The sequence below is a fragment of the Neolamprologus multifasciatus genome, chromosome 7, assembly GCF_963576455.1.
Source record: "Neolamprologus multifasciatus chromosome 7, fNeoMul1.2, whole genome shotgun sequence".
NCBI lineage: Eukaryota > Metazoa > Chordata > Actinopteri > Cichliformes > Cichlidae > Neolamprologus > Neolamprologus multifasciatus.
In genome coordinates this window covers 34,706,244-34,725,610 of record NC_140445.1, presented here as the reverse complement: position 1 = coordinate 34,725,610, position 19,367 = coordinate 34,706,244, and the positions used below count along the sequence as shown (strand labels likewise).

At 39.5% G+C, this 19,367-nt stretch overlaps 1 protein-coding gene across 1 annotated transcript; it reads left to right on the top strand.

Moving 5' to 3' along the window:
- Positions 1–11,728: 11,728 nt before the first annotated feature.
- LOC146514657 (uncharacterized) lies at positions 11,729–14,602 on the top strand. The gene is made up of 4 exons (XM_085166081.1): positions 11,729–12,387; positions 12,904–13,104; positions 13,582–13,702; positions 14,343–14,602. The coding sequence occupies exons 1-4, from the start codon at positions 12,109–12,111 to the stop codon at positions 14,348–14,350; spliced, it is 609 nt and encodes a 202-aa protein (XP_085022207.1). The 5' UTR covers positions 11,729–12,108; the 3' UTR covers positions 14,351–14,602.
- Positions 14,603–19,367: the final 4,765 nt, after the last annotated feature.

Here is a 19,367-nt window from a genome sequence, read left to right as displayed (position 1 = left end):
TTTCAGCATGTTTCACTTTACAAATGGCGCCCCATACTGCCAAGCAATTGCGTTTGTCCTGACCACCAGAATCCCTCACGTTAACTTTTATCGAGTGGAAAAAAGTTGGCGTTCATCCTCTAGCTTCACTGTTTGTTATGCTAAAATAGCTGTGTTGCTAGCGATCACTTAGCACATCATTGTATACCAGCTAGACCAACTTCAGTAACCCTACAAGCATCACTGCTGTTTAGTTTTCTGTCTTCATTTATGTTGGAAGTGATAGCAGAGCTGTACTTTTTAATTTTTTCAGAATCTCTCAGTCAGAACATGGTACGTCATGTTTAGGTGGAAACTAGCGAGCTAACTTCCTGCTAACTTCTAACTCCATTAAATTTAGTAAATTCTGTTTTCATGGCTGCCTGGATGTTAGACTTGTTACATATGGTAAAGCAGCAATGCTGATCATTTTATTAAAGGTGAAAGAATTCAGACAGTGATGCTGCAGTGTTCGTTTGACTTTGGGACCTGAGCGGACGGAGTTTTGGACACAGATTACTCCGCGAGGCTCCTGACTACGGTGGCCGTGATGCTCTAACAATCCATCAAGCAGTGCAGCTTCACAGCTTACCAAAGTCGTACTACAACATTTTTCGACAGATAAAAATCGGTTCGAGGTCAGTAAGCACAACTGGAATTCATACATAAAGCACACAGGATTATAAGATGCACTGTCGATGTTGAGAAAGTTAAAGGATTTATAGTGCGCCTTATAGCCCAAATCAGCGATGTGTCTTCCTGGAGATTGACCAGTTCGCAAGGCCAAGTGAATGAGTTATAGCAGATCTTTAATATACACTTGAGTATTACAGGCTTTGATTTTATTGCAATTTTCCACTTACAAAAAAGTTGTACATTTAGTGCTTTGCACTGCACCAGACCAGCATGATTTCTTCCTGCAGAAACCCCCTAGGCCAGTGGTCAGCAACCTTTAACACTAAAAGAGCCATTTGGACCCGGGCCCGTATCCCTAAAGATTCTGAGAATCCTCTCAGAGAGCTCCTAATTTAACCTAAAAAATTCCTTGCCAGGAGTTTTAGCTTTGAAGTGATTCCAGAACATTTTCAGTGAACTCTGAGCAAGGAATGGATGGAAATCCTATCTGAGTGAGGAGGTGTGGTTGACCCCGTTGCTAGGTATGAGTCATCATTTCAAAAGCCGTGATTGGTTGATCCTACAAGTTTGATGGAAATGAGCTTTTGGTGATAATGAGCAAAGGATGTACCCTCAAATCAATAAACATAATTATACACTCTAATCTTATGCTGACTGTAATTGTAAATAATATTTCACATTCAAGAAATTCAGTGATGACTTGGTACAGACCCAAGTAGTCACTGCTGCATTGTTGCATTTTCCCGGTTGCCAAATACCTCAGGTTTGTGATTACTTCGTCTCTGGTGTAATAGCGTTGTGGCGTCGAGTTGGTGAAGTAATTGCATCTCTATGGAGATCCACCACAAACATGATTCCTGCACGATCCAATCTGTAACCGTCTCAATAATTCCCTGTCATCCAGTGTTTGCAGGACTTCTCTCCTGCCTCTTCTGTTGGCCATTTTGTGCAGCTGCTTAGGGGAACTCCTAAGCCACTAAAAGTCCTCTTCCCTGCTCTTAGCAGATCTCGCCTTAGGAGCCCTTTTAAGCGCTAGGAATCTTGAGGAATAGCTTTTATATTAACTGGGATTGTCGTGTCACTTTTAGGGGAAATTCTAAGAAAACGTCATGACTCTGAGAATTTTCTTAGAATTTGGCCGCTAGGAGCCACTTTTTGCACAAAGATTCTTTAGGGATACGGGCCCCGGTTTCCACGCAAAAGAAAACACTGGGAGCCGCAAATACTTTTGACATCTAAAATAACACTGTAATATATTTGTTTTCTACCTTTATGCTTTGTGTGAACAACTAAGGTGTGTTGCTTAAATCCATGAAGTGTTACAGAGAAAATTACATTTTTATTTATGTAATTAACACATTTTGAACTCTTAAAGAAATATAACAAAAGGAAAGACACCCAGCTGAACTCAAATGATCCATATAGCAAACAAACTGTTATATCTCCTTTGGGCTTTTGGAGCCTGACTTTTAAAAAAATAATTGGAAAAAAAGCACTATGCTGCAAAAAGAAAAATAGATATTTGCAACAATTCTGCCTAAATATGTATTTTACCTGGTTAATATGTGTGGCGGGTCGTGGTCTGCAGCACCGCTGCAGGGGAGTCGGACGCACCAGAGCAGCACCCGCAATCACGCCTCGCCGCCTTAACGTCTGCGCTATCTATGCTGTTGTGTTGGTGTGTGTCGAGCTGTGAGCTGAAAAGCTACAGCCGGCTGTATGCGTACAGCAACCGTGTGTGAAAAGTTGGTCATAAATAGATGCTGAAAGCTTGTTCATGGAAACATCGTCGGGTCTGCCGTGATATGTTTACAATAAGACTTATTGGTCCCGAACTTCTGCGCACAGCGTCTGCAGATCGGGGCTTTCATCTTTACGCAGGACTGTAAGCTGTCATCTGTGAGGCGTGAGCGGTGTTTGTTTTTAACATAGTTCATGGTGGAGAATAACTGCTGACATAATGTGGATCCGAAGATCCATAATTGGGTTGAAAGTCTCGATAAATGCACGGCGTTTCGGCAGGCACACCGGCTTATTTTGAGCAATGAAAAATAATAGAATATAATTTTATTTTTATATTTCAATATAACAATAATCTTCCATTTAGAACTACAAGTACAAAGAACTAACATAAATAAAATACACTTCAGCTAAATACGTTCTAATTTATTTTCAAAAACCACGCGGAGCCGCACTATAAGGACTAAAGAGCCGCATGCGCCGCATGTTGCCGACCCCTGCCCTTGGCAGACACTAAACACCTAACCTGACAGAAATAATTCAGATGAACTCTTTCTGGCATTAAAATGATTAGAAACCACAATTATTATAGAGCAAGTCAAAAGAACACTCTTAATGTTTAAAAAAAATAATAAATAAACACACTTGTCAATAAAAACTGTAGATTTAAAATTAAAATAGACATTCTGTATTCAGAATTCATAAAACTAACAAGTTTACAAAAAAATAATTACAAGGAAACAAAAGGAAAAGAAAATTGTGCAAGCATAAATCTGCCCAGCATACCTGTTACACAATAATGTGTCTTTTGCAGTTGAAAGACTGTAAAACTTCTTTCAGTCCCGTGTGACTCCCTGACTCTTCCCACTTCCAAGAAAGGCCACTGGCACAGCACAAAAACTTGAAAAAAAAGCCAACTAATCAACCATCCACATTCACAGCAATAAGGCAAAAATGTTCACTCACCAGTTAAAGTGTAATTTTCACTAAGATAAACTAAACTGCAAACTGAGGTTTTGTCTACCTACAGACCAAGCAGCCTAATAGTTGAAGGAGGAGCAATTGTTGAAGGAAGGGGAAAGGAGAGGTTGGTGTTGAGTTTGAAGAAGTTGCTGTCATCTTTTTATCCAATAAAGAGGCAGCAATTCTTGAATGGACCAATCACCGGGCCCCACCTGTTTCAGTATGACACCCACACCTGCAGGATTCAAGTAAGGTGTAGTGAAGAGGTTTAGTCGCCCAGTCCCCTCAGGGTGATTATTTTTTTCCAACTGTTTGGATTTTTAAGACTTAAATTTCGGGGTGTGGTCAGTTTGATAGACAGGTGTGTCTACACAGGCAGCTGCAGCTGATTGCTGTTTGAAAGGCAAGTCTTACCTCAGCCTCTTCAAAGTTGCTTCTTAGGAACTACTTGAGGTCCCGCATGAGTTCCAGGGCACCTGAGGGGTACCCGGGAATACCCAGAATGGGCACACCCAACAGTAGATCGAGAACCTGTTGGAGAGATTGTACTCGTGGGAAGTGTGGCATCTAAAATATAGTGGTGGTGCTGCCATGACCCAGCTGATAATTTTTGTTCTCAAACTGTTCTCCCATTAGGAGCTCAGTCTGAGTGGAGTTTTTTTTTCTTTCTTTTTGCTCCTCTCACCTCATGTTATGTATTTTCGTTGTTCTTTTTTCCTATCAGCCTATCTCTCTGACATGTCTCCCCAATGTAATGTTTGTGTAAAGTATGTTTGGTCAGAGGGTTCCTTTGTAAGTGTGCATGCGCCATTTAGCTTGCTGTCTGCTGTAACCTATAATTTCTGGGATTAATAAAGTATTTTGATTCTGATGATTCTGATAACAGATGAGCAAAGATGATGGGTGGACAGATCAATTGAAACTTTTTCTGTGCTATTAATTCATGAGGAAAAATTCATACAAAGGTCTCCTATAGGGTAGAGTTATTTGATTTAACCAGCTGTAAAAGCTGAATATACAAAGGGCATTTCCTTTATACTGAAAATGTTTGAAACCAAAGAATATCTGAACAACTTAAACTTTTCTGGATGTTTGCTTTTTCAATTTAATGCTTGAATTGTAAGGAATTGTATTTAGTTTAATTACTACAAATAATACACTGGATTACAGCATTTCAAGCATTTTTATACATTTTGACATTTTAAAGTCATGCTAGCATTATGTTGCCTGTTTGTTTGTTTTTTTGTGTGTGTTTTGTTTGTTTGTTTTTCTATTTTAATAATTAAATGACTCATACAGAGACCAATAAGTAGAAACATATGCATTGTGTTCACAGGTTACGTGAACACAACTTCCTGCAGGTAACTTAATGAATTCATTGACTCTAATATTAGTCTGAGTCTCAAGGTAAACATCAAACACTACATGCATATCACATGAACAGGCTTGTGCTCAGAATCTTGTTAAGCCCTTCTCTTCTTTCTTTGAAGACAAAGTAAAACTGCGTATGTATGACTGTTAGGATGCTTGACACGCAGTGCCAACAGTGACTAAATCACCTCCTCAGCCATTTAGCAATGATTTACAACTTGTGGCCGCACTCCACAGCTGCCTCTTAAACCCGTCACTCATCCCACTTTCTCATGTCACGTAAACCATTTTTGCTATAAATTCTCCGCTCTTGCTCAATTGCACTCATTCACTTTCAAAAGTGAACACAATGTGCTCAGGTTCATGCCAAATTTTAACAGTATGCTGGAATAAGTTGAGCAGTTAGCAGTGCGAATAACAATTTCAGTAACTACAATAAGTCGTTTGAGCCTCCATGCTGGATTTTGTTTTTTACATATTTGATGATCTTGGGATGTGGTCCTGCTAGCTGTTCAGGCACTCTTTCTTTGAAATCCAGTAACATTAAGAGCCACTTGGGGGTAGTTCTTAAGTTGAGGGGGGCGGGGATTATAAAGCTGCATCATAAAAATAATGCATTAAAAGTACTGTCCTGGAAATGTTTCAATATTGTAGCTTTTACATATGGCAACGTTTGAACAGCTATACTTCACAGGCATTTCGTACTGAACAACTGTTTTCCACAATAGAGGGAAAAATATTACATACCTACTTAAAGGTTATTTGCATAACAGCAACAACAACACTTCAGTAGGTCACATATAGCAGGGAAAGGTATCACAGTGGTTTCACCCAAAACCTTTGGCGGTAATGACCCACGCCTTTTTCACACAGATGATGATGCATGATGATAGTGGGTCACTGACCACCCCCTAAGTGACAACACCCACTAGGTTTTAAATACCTGGGAATCTCCACCTTTTTGTTTGAGAACTAAAGAAACCTTTGGGATAAGAGTTGAAATGTCTTTTAAAAGGTTAAAGGTGTTTTGCCTTCTGTAACACGCACGTTAGCCTACCACGTTACACCTTCTTTTCAAGCTCTTAAGACCTACCAAAAACACAGATGCTATTCTGAGAACTGGGGTAACACAAATAACCAAAAGTCACTGGCAGTTAACAAGTAGCCCTCTTATCCCAGTAAGGATCTAAGTGTTCCTTTCTTAAACAGCAGGGATAGTCTCTTCTGCAGTAGATTACACTAGCAGCTTTGTGCTGTGAAATACCTTTGTGCACACACCCTGTTGTCACTCTGTCAGTCACCAGCGTCTTGTGTAATTTCACAACTTGCCAAAGGCTTTTTGTTTAACAAGAGGTAATTTGATGTGCCTCAGTGGGAAAAGTGCAGGTGTAATGACTTCATTATGCCTGAAATGTAATTTTCTGTTCTCTCTCTTTCTTTCTCACAAGTCTTGATACAACACAGTTATAAGTGGTGGCTGTGCTTGGACAAGTCAAAAGGGCTGTTCCTTTCTTGTACTGCAACAGTTCTTAATATTTACAGCTTCTTGCTTGCCTGTTTCTCCTTTCAGTTATGTTTGCCAAAGCCTGTTTGACAGGCTTATCTGTACAGTCTTCTCGGTTCCCCCATCGCACATAGCATTCCTTTTTTTAGTGTGAAAGTCTCAGGGGAAACACAGTCTGCCATGCAGCCCAAAAAGTTGTGAAACTTGCATTTGTAGATACTAAAATAGATGTGTTTTAGCTCTCATATGCACGGACCTATTTTGCAGACAGAGGTTAATTTAAGCATAGATTATTTTAGATTGTAGCTGAAGCACATGGAACAAGAACTGAAACCTATAACATGATCGAATATTGTATAGAGCTGCAGACTATATGATCATTTCACCATGTAAATCCAAAAATAAAACATGCAGAAACAAAGGGGGGAAAGAGAATCTATTTTTCTCAAAAAATCTTTTTCACTTACTGCAACGTGTCAGTCACAGATGCTCCAGATGCACGTCTTCATACTCTTCATAGCTTCTTTCTTACAGACTCTCTGACAAGCTATGGAGTTACAGTCCAGCCTCCTCAGACAAACACAGACACACACACCCCTGACACATGCTCTTGGCTCCTCAGCCTTACACTTCTAATGGCGTTTAAGTCAAAAGCCACTATAGAAGAGTTTATATCAGGAATGTCAAACTCATTTGACAGCTCACTTTGATCTTAAATGGATCAGTGAATGACATTTCCTAAACATTTAGCCCCTGAGATTTCTTAATATAAGAAAAAGAAGTGCATGTTAAACACTGTGTCTTAGTTACATGATGAATGTGTGAAATTACAGAGAATGTTCTGGTAGCTCATTGCTCGCACTGTCCTGTATTTATAAAACATAAAGTTTTTCTTAATTCACAGATTTAAAAAAAACATAGCAATAGTAGTAGTGGTGATGGGGAGTGAAAACTTTTCTGTCATTTAGTTGTTTATCTATTACTTAACTACTTTGTTGTAGAAGGATAGCATGACTGGCTTTATCAGTAGGAAAACCTGTACACATTATAAAAAACACAGTTTAAAGTTCAAAATCTGTGCATTTCTTGGCATTTTCCAAAGCCTTCAAGTGGGCCGGATTGGAGTCTTTGCCAGGCTGATTCTGGCCCACAGGCTTTATGTTTGATCTGGTATTATATGATTAATAATTAATTCCATTTAAAAGTGCCAGTCCAACTGAACACAGGTGAACGCATCATACATTTTGAATCAAGTAATTAGTGCACTTAACAGTTAAATGCTGCTGACCCACCCAAAACAAATGAGACAAACTAAATATTAACATTTTATTAATGCATTTATTTATCAATAAACACTAGTTAAATGTTGTTTCTGACTCTGTTTTCCACCAATCTCCCTATGAAGGATGGATATGTAACCACACTCTGGACAGGAGGGTAGACTACAGTAGCTTCTGGGTCCGAGAAAAACAAGCTAATGAGGCTACAAAAAGCATTCTGAGAGTTAATGGGCTCAATGCAACTTAAGATTTACAGCTTAAAAACACTTCTGATCTCCATGTCACTTTTCATAATTTTATTTTAAAGAGCCCTCAATTAAGTCTTTCATTAGGTTGACAAGGCAATACAAAATATAATAATTTCCTATGAAGCTTTGGTTTACTAAAATCGCTCCTATAAGACAACCTCACCTTTTAAATGTCGACATATAGAGCTTTATTATCATTAAGGATCAAAGCATTATTTATTGTATATTATTCACAGAAGTCATTCATACATATTAATAATAACAAAGACACGCTGCCTTACTTTGTTGTCCTCTTGCTCATGTAGTGACCCGGTGACTCTGCTGCCCTGCAGCTTTTTTCTGCACAACGCCAGGAGGAAGCAGTGGGCTGAGGCTGACTCTTTTCTCTCCTTTTATAAATCGGTCTTTATGAGCTTACATAGTGCCATTTGTGCATGAGGCCTGTCCTTGCTCCAAAACAATTCAAAGAGTTTGTTGGTCTGCCTCTTTTTGACAAAGCCACTCTTTCAGCCTGCGTCTGAGTGCAGGAAGTCTTATTCTCTTAATTCAGTTCACTGCAGAAAACCTTAACTGGCACAAAGAGGCCAAACAAGAAGGTTTGGAAATAATATTTTCATCAGCTTTCTGGCATTAACAACCCACATCGGAATGAATCAGTTTCATTCTTTTTCCTGTCTCTTTTTATCCAATAAAATAAAACATTTTAGTGCAGGTTTCATCTTTTGTGTTTTATAACATGAAATCAAAACAAGCCTGTCTGAGTGTACTTGATCACATCACTAGCACCCACGTCCAGCAGATATGAGGAAACATTATCATTCAGCTGTGTGTTATATTTCTGTCCAGCTGAACACTGTATCTCCAATATTTGCTCTGTTTTCGGTCTTTACCCCCACATGGAGGATATCTGGCTGTTTAGCAGGTAAATGCTCCAGTATGTTCTTTATGTCCATACTTGGTCTCTATGTAACCTAGGTAGGTAGTATACGCTTTCTTTCTTTGTTTGTTTTTGTAGAAAGTCAATGTTTTAAAAGGGGGGGTGGGGGGGGGGGGCTAGAGGGGCTTGAGCACCCGCCCCTTTCCTGATGGGTGCCCAAAGTGCCCTTTTGTTGAGGCAACTTTTTAAGAATTTATTTATTTTTTTTAATGTGTGTGTGCGTGCGGAGTCCTGTCTGGGCCCCTCAACAATAATATTTAACTATTAATCACAGTTTTGCTGAATAAAAGGATCTGGCTTGCATCAGTCACATGATCACATTTAACCAATGATCGCCCTTGACGGCGGAACGCGCTGGTTACGAGCTGGGAACGAGCTCACAAAGAGCACGCGCATTTTATGCAGTCCAGAGCTGTAGGAGAAACACAAATTAACTCAGAGACACAGACTTACTATATTTCTTCCATACAGACTGATGCGACAAAACCAGTAAGTAGGTGTACAGCGTACACTTTAGTGTATAGCACACAGGAGTATTAGCTTATTACGTATACGTTGGTAAGTTGTCTTATGGCAACTGACGAACTGAAACAAATGAGCGTGCTGTGTGTGCAACAGCGCGACAAACATTACCTGTCCTTTTATTAACTGCACAAGTAGTGCTGGTCATAGCTGCTGGCTACCTGTGTAAGGCTGTCATGGGTCTGTAGCTCTGTCCACCGTTTTAGGGAACATATTTAGTTTTAAAGTAAGTTTCCGGGCTTTTCCTGCCTTTCTGTGGGGCTTATATTTCACTAAAAAACGATCTAATGTGCATGTCCACATAATTATGCATTATTATAATATTTTAAAAAACACACGCTGTACTTTAAAGAACATACATTAAGAAGCAGATTATATTAGATCTATATTTTAAATAAGACAAAATTTGGATTTTACAGCAGTAAAATTATATCTTCACAGTTTAAAAATGTAATAAGCTTTGCCCCTGCACAGAGTGGATAGTGAAACAAATGGAATCATCATAAATACATTATTTCATATTTATTACTTCCCCCTCCTCATTGCTTTATTATTGTAGCTCTAGTAATAAATAATAATGTAAGGATTCTGGATCAGCACCATGATGCCCATAGTGTATACAGTATTCTGAAGAAGGTCTAAAATGTCACTGTGTGTGCGTGCATGTGTTTGTTTTATGTATATGGGGTTTTTTTTTTTAAATTATTACTCATGATATAACATTGGCTGGTAAGGACATGAGGAGGAAACAGTAGGAGCTGTGTGAGGCTACTAAAGGCAGTGCTATAACATTTTTCTGTCATCATTTTATTATAGATTAAGTGCAAGAGCTGTTAGGTGTGGATAATTAGATTATAGTTTATTGCAATAGCAAGTTGTGCCTTGTTCTCAGATAGACAGCAAGCGGAGAGTGATATATGAAATGATGGGATGGAAGGAAGAAGAGAAGCAAAGAGTGATTCACAGGCAGAGCCTAATTTATTTCTCACAGTTTTTTGTTGCCTTATGGTTCCAAGCGCTGTCACCAATCTTTGCATTTTGTTATTATCTCATGATACTTGTTTAATCAGCTACCATCTCTCCTATGGACTTTTTAATGTCTACAGTCTCAAATCAACACAGCCCTGCCCTTCCCATATTAGATTCTTGATGAATGTGTGTTGCTGTTATTCAGCCTGGTTCAATGTGCCCCTTTTTAACTTTGAGCACCCGCCCCTTTAAACCTCTCTGCACGGCCCTGCCTATTACAGAGTAGTATAACCTTACCTACTTCCTGGTATTTTACAGGAAAGTGCTTTCTGTACACTCCTTTTTACAGTTATGTTTGAACAGTCATTGTGACAGAAAAAAAAAGTTAGACGTTAGACTTGGCTCCATTATTATAAGGACACAATTATTATAAGGACACAATGGCCTGCAAATTTTAATGGTATTTATCTTTTTCTTATAAGTTATTATAATTATCTTGATAAAATAAAAGGACAGTTGAATAAAAGAACATCTTTCATGTACATGAACATAGTGACTATTAAATAAAGATGTAAAAACATAAATGTGTAAAGACAAAATATTAAAATATAAACCCTGAATCCTGAAAAGTACAGCATATTTACAATGTAAGTTATTCTAGTGTGCCTTTAAGCATTTGTATGTAAAATATAATTACACTGTAATTTAAAATAAAATACCTTGAAAGTCCAGTTAAATACAGGAGAATTACACCCTTATTTACATGCTGTATTATAAAGCATTACCCTGACCTGTACCCAAAAACGTTAGCTAGTGCATGCAGTTGTGCTTTTTGTCTTATTACTGGCTGAGGGGATCATGAACACCTGTTAAGTAGATATCCCTGTACATCTGTAGAGTTTCCCATTAGATGTATTTTTTTGTTTTTAAATAAAAATCTCTCCTTAAGCTCATTCTGATTTCTGCACATACATATGTGAAAACCATCATCCCTATGGCCTTGGGTCAGTATTTTACCATCGTTTGTCCCCAGAGTCAGAAGAGAATATGGGCAACAATTAAAAATGGTGCCTATGTTTCCCCAACACGAGGATCTGAAACTGTTAGAGCTGATACTGTGTGAGAGTCAGAAAATATTACTCCTGATCAGTGTGGCTGCTCTTGGAGTTGCACTTTACTTCATTAGTAACAATATTGTTGTCGTTGATGTTATTTTTGCATATGATTTAAACATAGTGTTCCCTCTAACCAACTACAGACTTGGCTTGGAGGAAGAAATAAATATCCTGTATATCCAGTTCACTTTGTAGAAGTACAGAGCTCATCGCAGCTCCTGAAACAACCAGCAGGCGTCTCTCTTTCTCTCTTTCTTTCATGTATAAATGCAACACTGGCTCTTTCACATAGGGAAAAATGTGTTCAAAGTTCAGCAAAGTGTTGGCTTTAGTTTAAATTATTAAACATTGCAAACGTTTGTTATTGTTCGTCTTTCTTTAAGGAGTTATTAAATAATTTTCCGTGTGCAAACAATGTGTGATGTGCACATGTGAAAGAAAGGTATTAGTGTATTGATCACTTAAAATTCATACAATGAATATATATTACAAGCCAGCCTGTGATGTTAAATATAATATTCAAACTTGTGGTTAAATTCTCCTATTTTATAATTCATACGTCAGACTGGGAACACCCCTTCTTGCCTCCATGTGGCTCTCCACCCTCTCCTCATCCCTCTGTCCTTCACCATACAGAGCTCCAGACCTCCTCTGGGAACATCCGAGACATATCAGTACACTACAGACCCTGCAGACGTTTAGTCACCTCTCAACAGCTCAACAGCTGCTGGTACTCTGGTATTTAATCAGATGTGCTTCTGAGTTGTCAGTAGACTTGAATAGAGGGATTTAAAGCCGCTAACTGATGAAGTTTTGGAGCATGAGGGTGAGCCAAGTGTTGCAGTTGTCCACTTTACTGGTAGGACTTCACCATGTCTGGTGTTCACCTGCACTAGGTCAGGTCCCTGTGTCTCAGGTGAAGATGCTCTCGCTGGGTCTGGCTCACCTGCTGGAAGAGGTGACTGAGAACGTGGAGCTACTGGAGCAGCACGGAGAAATGATGGGAAGAGAGATGGACGGGGCAACAAAGCGTTTGGAGAGCCTTCGTAAGAAAAATATACAAGTGGGACGGACTCACAAACAGGTGAGAGCTCTGTAAATTACTTTTCACAGCAAATCAGACAACCTAGTGTGCAATCTTTGCCACAAAATCTCCAGCATATGCTTCAGATTATATATTTTGGATGTTTTTTAAAGCTACAACTAACAACTTTGAAGAAAACAGTTAATTTTGGAGTCTAAAATTTTGGAGTCTACACTAGTGTGTTAGTGTAGTGTTATTTGATTAAAAATAACACTACACTAACACACTAGCTACTAATTTATTGTCATTTAAACCCAGTAATTGATTAATTACCTAATCACTGATTGTTATATTATTATTATATTATATATTTGTGCTGTCCTTTGTAAGCTGGGTAAAATATAACACTGAATATGGCAGCTTTGTTAAGCTGAAAGTATTGATAAAATTACAGGTAACCATCTTCTACTTTTTATTAATCAAAATCACCTAAAATGGCATAAAATATCAGATTTCAAGCCCATAGCTCTGTAGCTTCCTTGGTGGTTTGGCTGATTTAAATGTGTTTCTCTCCAGGTGAGGAAGGTCCTGCAGACATTGTCTACCAGGAGGGACAGACAATGGAGGACAGTCAGAGACCTGCAGAAGGAGTCGGAGGATCTGGAGACTGAAAAGGCAGCCATACAACGCCGCATGAACCGGATCCTCCAGAGTATGAGGAGCCTGACTGAGGCAAGGTCAGGGGGTGGGGCTTGCACTGGCATCAGCTCCATGAAGGTGAGCAAAAACCAGGAAATTAACCAATAAATTATCAGGAATCATGAAGAGATCAAGTCATCAGTCACACTCATGTTTGCTGCAAAAAGTATTTTGCAAAGTATATTGATGACTCACATATGAGGCGGTGGTAAATAAATTAGCACATTACTTAAGCAACTGGAGCTGGAAATGGCCACTACCAAGCGATCTCTTTATATGTGGGCAGGTTTCAGCCAACATTACCTTACCAACATTAACAGGGCTACTGAGGCAAGGAAGTCAATTGTGAGGGTGTTAAAAACATGGCAAACTTTCCAAATGCTGCATAAATATCAACAGCTGCTGTACCATTAGCACTGGAGCTGTCCTGGATCAGGAGCTGTGCATGCTGACTGAACCTTACAAAGAAGAAAGCTTCAGCAGTTGCCTCGATGCATTTATCAGTGAAGTTCAGAGATCTTCTTCTTACACTTTAACATCTTTGCTGTGTTGCAGGTTCTCGTTGATAAACAGGCCCGACGACTTGCCAGCCTGACCTCCGAGGTCTCTGAGTGGGAGAGAATGATCGACAGACGTCAGCAGTACATCGAACATCTGGAGAAACAGCTGTCTTCAGGTTTAATGCTAACATTTTATACTTTTTTCATATCATGATTTTGATTCTGTCTTTTCTACCTTTATAACTAAATATTCTACCTGTCTTGTGTATGTCACAAGGGAGGGCAAAGTCAGGCCTGCTGGTTGACCCAGTATGAAACTTCTCATTAGTTTCTTTTTAAAAACACAGGGTTTTTTTTTTACCCATTATCTAATTTGCCACATTTACATTAAATATCTCTAGATATACTTGATAAATAGCCTCAAAATTTTGTACAGACATGTGGTGCCTTTTGATCACCAAACTACTGAATATAACCACTGCATCGATTGTTGAATAATGTGACACAGATGAGCATGTTTTGTTTTTTTAAAACTTGTGGCTGCAGATGTACTTTATGATTGGTGCTTACTGGATAATTTGAGCTCAGCAGTGTAGCATGGCTGACTATCTTGTCTGTCACTCTAAATGTGTCTCTGTATTTTCCTTTCTCTGTTAATTACTTGGGTTTTGCTTGGGTTTGCTTTTTACCTGCTCTTCTCCTCTCTGTCTAGGGCAAATAACTGTGAAAGCCCTGCACTGGCTGTGCTGTGTTGTTCATTAAAAATGCTCAGGAGTTTGTCTTCATCTCCAGTGTGTCTTTGTGTGTTTGTTTTAGATGCCTAAAAGCCTCCCGGCAGCGCAGAGGGTAGAGGTTCACCCAGACTGTGACCGATGAGCACAGCTGCATCAACACTGTGACTCTGACCAACTTACAGACTGAGACTGATGCTGCAAAACTGACAAGGCAACCAGCTCTGACAGTCAGCCATGTGAGACGTCAGTGCCTCTTTAAACGTGTGTGCCATCTGCATCTCACAAGGACGTTTTTTGTTTTTTTTTACAGCATAAAGCAAATATTTTTACCCAAAACATAATAAAACACGCATTTGTAATGACGCTTGTTCATTTTACAATAGGGCTGATTCGCTCAGTCAGCAGGTGGCAGTATCCTCGTACACTGGGGAGTAAACTGCCATTAAACGAAACAGAAGAAGAAAAATACTTCTGCACATGCACGGTATGGATCAGGTAGACCCAATTTGTAAGGTCCGACTTTGCACATGTGCAGTAAGGATCGGGGAGTCCTGATCCGTAACTATCGTTTTATTTTTCGTTTTTGTCTACATTATACTGAAATGTTTCATTACTCCAAACAATTTAAGCGATACTTATTATTCTTAACAGATATTCTGACCCGTAACTATCGTAAAATGCTTCGGCCGGAAGTAGACACCTTTTGCACTAGTGATGGGATTTCCGGCTCTTTTTAGAGATCGGGCTCTTTCGGTTCGGCTCACTAAAAAGAGCCGGCTCTTTCGGCTCCGAACCGGCTCTTCAGGTTGTTTTGTTGCTTTAATTAATTTATTATTAACAATAATATAAAATTATGCACAAAAGGAATTACTAACGTAAAAAAGTGGTTTTATTTATATATGTTTATATATAAATATATGCGGTGGCCCCTAGAGACAAAACACGTACAAACTCCAAAACACATTTCTAGCATGAACTGAACTTCCAAAGCAGAGCTACTAGATCACTTAAATTACACAATTGAAAGCATGTGTGTATTGTTTGTGTATTTATACACAGGCACTCATATATATTCAAATAATTTAAAAAAAAAAGTTCATTTACCTGTTACTACCACACACCAAAGCTCAACACTGCGCCCAGCATCCTGGAGCACTTCTGTTGTCTTTTGTACGTGTTTTGCGTTTTTATGTGCTTCTGAGTTTTTACGTGCTTCGGAGTTTTTACGTGCTTCGGAGTCTTTACGTGCTTCGGAGTTTGTACGTGTTTTTACGTGTTTTGGAGTTTGTACGTGATTTGAAGTTTGTATGTGCTTTGTCTCTAGGGGCCACCATAAATATACTTTTATTTATTCACTCCACATAAAATGTAATAAATAAATCATATAATACAAAAATCAACTATTCACATTTCAAATTTTAACTATTTAAATTTTCAGCTTTTTCCTTTTACAAATTTAAAGTGAAACAACACAAAACACTGCAAACCACAACACAATTAAATATAAATTCAAATATGAAAACAAAAAGAACATGCATATTCTCTGTCATATGGGCCCGCATGAATAAACTTTCTGAATCCTTTATCATCTGCAACTGAAAATAGTTGTGGATGATTACTATATCTTTCTAATGTGACGTTGTTGTCCCTTTCTCTCTCTCTCCCTCTGTCTCTGTTCCTGTGCTACTGAGTGTAACTACCGCCCCTCCCCCCTCTGCCCAGCGTAAAGCACAAGGCTCACGTGCGGAGTGAAGCAGAAAAACAGTGTGAGAGAGAGGCTGAGAGAAAGAAAAAAAAAACTATGTGACGGCTCGCGATAAGGAGCCGGCTCGCGTCGTTCACTTCAAAGAGCCGGCTCTAAGAGCCATTTCGTTCGCGAACGACCCATCACTATTTCGCACATGCATGTGTAACCGGTTTGTGTGTCACCCCGCTGCAACAGTTCGGCCCAAACAGACTCTTCGACTCTGCGTTGTGTTGTGTTTTTAAGAAGACAAGGAGTCTCTGATCGATCGTTGCCACATTATTTGCTGAATGGAAACAACGGTGTATTATCAGTGCACTGGCTTGCCACACACCACTCCGCACAGCACACATCCCATTAGCATTCCGCTTTAGCATACAGTTTTACACAATAATAAACAAATGAAAAGTACATAAAACTGGTGTTGTGGACATGTGTCCACTAAGCCCTTATTACACTCGGTGCCCATCAGTTAATCAAACACCTTTTATGTGCCTGTACTACTTAGCTACATTGTGTGTGGAACAATACAACTCACCTCTCGTATGGCTACGGCAGATTGGCAGCGATTACTGCAGCCAGCCTCACCTAACCAGCCACACCAAGAGAGGGCGCTGTTTCCCCATTACACTGACATTTGTGGCAAGTGGAATAATACCACATAAACTCTGTTACACATGGTACCAATCGGGTTTCCAGTACGGATCGGGTAGTGACACAGCCCATGAATTTGGACACCCCCTTTGTCTCACCTTAATTTATTTCCTGTTTTATTTTGATAGTCTATCATCTCGTGTGCCTTGTGTTCAGTGTTGGGGAGTAACGGAATACATGTACCGCCGTTACGTATTTAAAATCCAAAATATGAGTAACTGTATTCCGTTACAGTTACCGTTTAAAAAGGTGGTATTTAGAATACAGTTACTTTGTTAAAATAAATGGATTACACGGCGGTACTTCCCTGTTTCATATTGTGGCGGGTCAGGCCTGTTTGGGTTTTGTTTGACAGCTACGATCTGTTGTTCCAGGTGGCAGCGTTACGGTCGCCATGGTTACAGGGTGACGCTCCCTCTCTGTGTGTTTCCTGGGTGAGAGAGCGCCTGTTGTTGTTGTGCTAAGCTAATAAGCAGAATGCTACAGGCATAGCTCTAAAGAATGTAGCATCATAGGCAGTGTAGTCCGTGCTGCAGGGAGAATGGACTGCCATACACGTTATGTGTCTGTGAGCGAGGGAGGGAGAAAAAGGAAAAGTACGAGTTGTCATCGAGCAAAAACGGGAGCTGGAAGCATGTAAATATAATAATAACCACTGCAGCCAAGAAGAGTGCCTGACGAGCCCAGTTGTAAGTAAGCTATTGACCCTGTGCACGAGAAAATGCTAACTTCCTGGTTTGAGACCGGATGTGGGGTTGTACATTTCCGGTAGCTTTACTTTGCGGTCAATCGCTACTGCAAAGATATACTCCAAAATTGATGTCCAAAACTCGAAAACGGAACGATCGCGTTAAGTTACAAAGAGGAGAAGGTGGGAACACTCACCACTGTTGTGTCATAAAAATCTAATGATCAATTTTGACATTTAAAGAGTTTAGATCGATCAGTTGTTTACATCACTAAACACAAGCAGAACTGCATCACTGCAGCAGAAGACACATCGTCCACATTCAGAAGCACATCTCTGTATAGTGACTGGTCTTATGATTTAAACAGGCAAATGTTCAGCATTCAAACTACAGGTGAACAATAGTCAAACCAGATGTTTTCCCCGTTATGTCGATATCAGCTAGTCAAGTACACACCTACACAGCATGTTAACAAACCTTGAAAAAAAGCCACACAAAAAATGAATGATTGCTGGTAACGGTTTCTATACATTAGTATTTACGAAGGGTATGTTGTGACTTACCTTCAAAATTACAGCGGTCCCTCGCTATAACGCGGTTCACCTTTCACCTCGTTGTTTCGCAGATTTTTTAGTGCAAGTTTGCATGCTTTTTTACGTCCTGCGTCCTGATCGCTGCAGACGATCTCCTCCGTCTCTCCTGTACAGTACAGAATCGCTGCATCTATCGCTAGCAGTGTGACTCTGAAGTGCAGTGCTGTATGTCCACGATGTACACGAAACGTTTTGCACTGTCAAAAAAATAAAACTGGCTACTTGATTTCACCTATCACTGGTTATTTTTAGAACATAACACCCGCGATAAACGAGGGACAGCTGAGAAATATAACATTTGAATCCATTTTCTCTTTTCCCCTGAGGCGTGGGGGAAAAATATCGACAAGTCGATGAACATCATTTACAGATATATTGGGTAAATGCCCGAGACATCTATAGAAATGTAAATCGCCGCTTTATTTATTTATTTGCTTAACTTGTTTTGGACCGTAAACAGGGCGCGAATAGGACACCGGAAACAAAGCTCCCCACAGGAGTTTCCGCACCGGAAGTAGCATATGCTAACGTGCACATAGTCAATAAAGACTCGACTGTACACCGTGTTCGTGTTTTCCTCCAAAAACAATAAGTTTCGTTGGAGCAGCCTTTCAACGCCTCTCTCTGTCTCTGGCTAGCAAAGTTGACCCAGACAACAAAGTAAAGCTAGTTTTCAGCTACAAGCCCGACACAGAACTCACCGTATTAGCCAGAGGTCCCTTTACTACGGTTCGGAGCAGCGGACCTTCAGTAACAGTAATAAATCACATCAATAGTACATTCATGTAGTTGTAAACAGCATGATAAGTAATTCAAAGTATTCAGAATACGTTACTCTCATAACGTAACAGAATACGTTACAGAATACATTTTGGGGCATGTATTCTGTAATGGAATACATTTTAAAAGTAACCTTCCCAACACTGCTTGTGTTGAGTTTAACTTCCCTTGTCTTGTTATTCTTGATTTGTTCCTGCTGTGTTTCCCACCTTACCTTTTGTATGCATTGCGTCTCCTCTTGCCCTTTGTTGTGTCCTCTCCTCCTTTCCCTGTGTTTCATGACAGTTTGTTTTATATTTGGATGTTCTATATTCCTCTGAGTTATGGTGTTAAAAAACGCCACAGGGATAGCAGGCTATAATCAAAGCTAAAGGTGGTCTAATGCGGTCTCCTTATTTGTTGTTATTTTTTAAAGTGTATTGTGCATAGTATTACACAACACTGCATAACCATTACATAACTGTGACATTTTCTGGACATGTTTGCTCAAACCCACGATGCAGACTTGGAATTGGGGGTTTTTGCCAACATGTTCTCAGAACTAACTTAAAATGCAATTTCAACTACAAACAAAGGGCCTCAGCAGATTTCTGTGGTTATACTTACACCACATAAAAAACAGCGAGACTTCCTGTATTTTGTTTTAT

Excerpts from the sequence above, each read along its gene's own strand:
- LOC146514657 (XM_085166081.1), top strand. The coding sequence starts at position 12,109 with ATGAAGTTTTGGAGCATGAGGGTGAGCCAAGTGTTGCAGTTGTCCACT. Across the intron at positions 12,388-12,903 it reads TGGGACGGACTCACAAACAG|GTGAGGAAGGTCCTGCAGAC; the intron begins GTGAGAGCTCTG and ends GTTTCTCTCCAG. Across the intron at positions 13,105-13,581 it reads CTGGCATCAGCTCCATGAAG|GTTCTCGTTGATAAACAGGC; the intron begins GTGAGCAAAAAC and ends GCTGTGTTGCAG.